The 3,196-nt window shown below is 54.9% G+C and overlaps 1 protein-coding gene across 4 annotated transcripts in view; it reads left to right on the top strand.

The window, feature by feature from the left end:
- THAP4 (THAP domain containing 4) overlaps positions 1 to 3,196 on the top strand; it is a 44,392-nt gene that overhangs the window by 663 nt on the left and 40,533 nt on the right. For 2 of the 4 annotated variants that reach the window (XM_080670010.1, XM_080670011.1), the window contains exon 2: positions 1,845 to 2,953. In XM_080670010.1, the coding sequence (XP_080526136.1) occupies positions 1,845 to 2,953 (1,109 nt within the window). The remainder of the gene's footprint in view (positions 1 to 1,844; positions 2,954 to 3,196) is intronic. The other 2 variants (XM_080670013.1, XM_080670012.1) reach the window with 2 other exon arrangements.

The raw sequence follows: 3,196 nt of genomic DNA, 5'->3' as shown, positions 1-3,196 counted from the left end.
GTAACCGGGCCCGGCCCACCGTCCGCTCGGCTTGACCACGCCCCCGCCGGGCCCGGCTCGGCACCGGGGAAACTGAGGCCGTGCGGCCCGGCGCGAGGGGCACTTTCCGCGCCAGGCCTTGGGGCCGCTCCTGCGAGTGAGTCAGCGCCGGGCGCTGTGTGACCTTGGCCGGGGCCGCCGTCTCTGGGCCGGGCGCATCCCCCGGCCACCAGCGCCCTCCGGGAAGCACCCCGCGGCCAGTGGCGCCCATTCCTCGCGCACCCTTAGGCCACTTGAAGGCCATCCCACGACCACCTGGCGACCACTCGCGGCCTCACCTCCCTTGCCCCCACCCCTGCGGCCGCCGCGCTCCATTGATTCGAGTTGGCGCCGCCGGTTTCCAGAAGCAGTGTGTTCTGGCAACCTCTTCCTTAGGTCAGTTGTCCTCTCCATTGGCTGTGACTTGTCCCTGTTTTATCGCGGGGGAGGCTGCCTTGATCTCTGCCATCAGGAATGTGGCGAAGCAAATGCGTCTTATACCTCGTGTATTAACACGCGCTCCAGGCGCTCTGTTGCTGGAAGGGTCCCCAGTCCTCGGTACAGAAAGGTAGCTGTGCCCCAGCGGTAAGGTGAGTCCCTGGAGACGCCTGACAGCCTCCTGTCCTGGAGTGGGTGGCACTTCCCTGCAGGCTTCCCCGGAGGCTGCAAGGGGCTGTGGGCCCTGCTGGGCGAGGGTCTCGCCTTCTTCCCTTCAGGAGGCCTCTGAAGCCCACGTAGGCACAGTAGGCCCCACACAGTGAGCTGAAGAGGTATACTTGTTGTATGTTGCAGGACGTTAGTATTTAATTTTTAAAGCCGGAGTGACACTTGTTACTTATAGTCTTACTGAAAGCTTGCTGTGGTGTACTAAATTTTAAATGGTTACAATTTATCAAAAGTTATGTTGGATTATTTAGAGCAGCCAACATGCTTTCCTCAGTTTCCTTCGGAGCCTCTGGTCCCAAAAGTTTTGTTACCATTTTGAAAATGAGACAAAGTCCTTGCAGAAAAGGCTGCCCTTGGCATTCATGATGGTCTAATGTGGTGTGGGGACAAAGGGCATGGGAATTGAGGATCTTTGGGAAGTTTAGGAGGTCATGTCGAGGAGAATTTCTTGAAATTTGAGATTCTACCCTGTCCTTACCCACAGTGGCCTCAGGTGTGTTACATGACCTTAGAGGGAGCAAATGGCCTCATGTGCACATTTGGCCAGAGTTTTCTAAGTAGATCTTGTCTTGATGAGAAGTGGTCATTCAGTGTCTTATTCAGCATCTTTAGGGATGGGAGTATAAGTAGGAACACAGAACTACACCTTTGAGTCTGATGTTCTCTGAGAACTAATCTCTCATCCTCAGCTGCTTGCTTGAATCAGTACTGGGCTTCTGGGATGTTCTGCTGGTCTCTGGCTCCCATCTCTGCTGGCCCACACCTGGTCTGGCTTCTAAGTGAGTGACCAACCATCCCACTTTTAGCACCCAAAGTCCTGCATCTCAGGCACACTGGCAGGGTTGCTGAGCCATGACGTTCTAGGAATTATTTCCAGGGTTTCCTGGAGCTTTTCCTGTTGTCTGTATGCTATCCTGTGCTTCTCCTAACATTCTGGTAGGAGTTATCTGCCTTCATTCCTATCTGCCCTGCAACTGTCAGCTCCTTCAGAGTAAACAACGGGTCTTCCATCTTTCCATTCCAGTAGTGATGTGTAAGTAGAATGTGTTCCTTAAGTATAGTTCATATAGGTTTGTGTGTTTTCAAAAATACTTGTTTTGCTTTTATAGTTGATCATTTTAGGTGGATATTTCTAATTCCTTTGCCATTTTTTCCTGTAGGTTCCCCCTGAAGGATTCAAAGCGTCTGATCCAGTGGTTAAAAGCTGTTCAGAGGGACAACTGGACCCCCACTAAGTATTCTTTCCTCTGTAGTGAGCATTTCACCAAAGACAGCTTCTCCAAAAGGCTGGAGGATCAGCACCGCCTGCTCAAGCCCACAGCCGTGCCCTCCATCTTCCACCTGACTGAGAAGAAGAGGGGGTCTGGAGGCCATGGCCACAGCAGGAGAAAGGACACCAAAAAGGCCTCAGGGGGCCTGAGGGGACGTGCAAGTGAAGCTGATGGGAAAGGAGATGCAAGTTCACCATCGCCCTCAAGTGAGAACCTGATAGTTAAGCCAGAGTCCCGCAAGTTGAAGCGGGCTTCCCTGAAGAGTGAAGCCACCAGTCAGGAGCAGGCTACGCAGGGACCCCCAGCTGATGCTCTGGCCACGAAAGCCTCAGGCAGCCAGGCCGAAGCAAATGGGCCTGCATGCGATGCTGTTGATGAGAGCAGCATCACCCCCGACAAGGACCTGGTGGATAAGAGTGGCATCTCCATGGATGACTTTACCCCCCCAGGATCTGGGGCCTGCAAATTCATTGGCTCACTTCACTCTTACAGTTTCTCCTCCAGGCACACCCGAGAGAGGCCATATGTCCCCCGGGAGCCTGTGGACCGGAAGAGGCCGAAGAGAGACACGGAGCCTGGCTGCAGTGGGACCAGCCTGGGGCAGAGCCCCCCAAGTTCATCTCTGACTGCGACACCACAGAAGTCCTCCCAAAGTCCCTCTGCCCCTCCGACAGACGTCACCCCAAAGCCAGCCACTGAGGCTGTGCAGAGTGAGCACAGCGACGCCAGCCCCATGTCCATCAACGAGGTTATTCTGTCAGCTTCGGGTGCCTGCAAGCTCATCGACTCACTGCACTCCTACTGCTTCTCTGCACGGCAGAACCGGAGCCGGGCTTGCTGCCTTTGGAAGCAGGTGGAAAAGAAGAACGGTGAGCTCAGGAGCCTACGCCAGCGTGTCAGCCGCTCCGACAGCCAGGTGCGCAAACTACAGGAGAAGCTGGACAAACTGCAGAGAGGAAGCATGCTGAGCCTGAGCAGCCTGCCAGCACCCGGCCGCGGTCAGTACCCACCTCAGGCTCCCACTGCCTATCCCTTAGTGGGTCTTGCTCCGATGAGGCTCTGGTAGTAGTTGGACCCGGTAGACAGGGGCTCAGATGGGAAAGCTTATCTCCAGCAGCCGGGAGGCCTCTAGTTGTGAGGTCAGCTACTCAGTGAATGGGGTTCCAACACCTGGTTTTTCCCCTTGCCTGGGATAATGTGAACATATACGCATACCTCACACAAATTGCAAATGGGTGGAT

The sequence above is a fragment of the Plecotus auritus genome (genome assembly GCF_963455305.1).
Source record: "Plecotus auritus genome assembly, chromosome: 5".
Classification (NCBI taxonomy): Eukaryota; Metazoa; Chordata; class Mammalia; order Chiroptera; family Vespertilionidae; genus Plecotus; species Plecotus auritus.
This window is presented reverse-complemented; position numbering and strand designations above follow the sequence as displayed.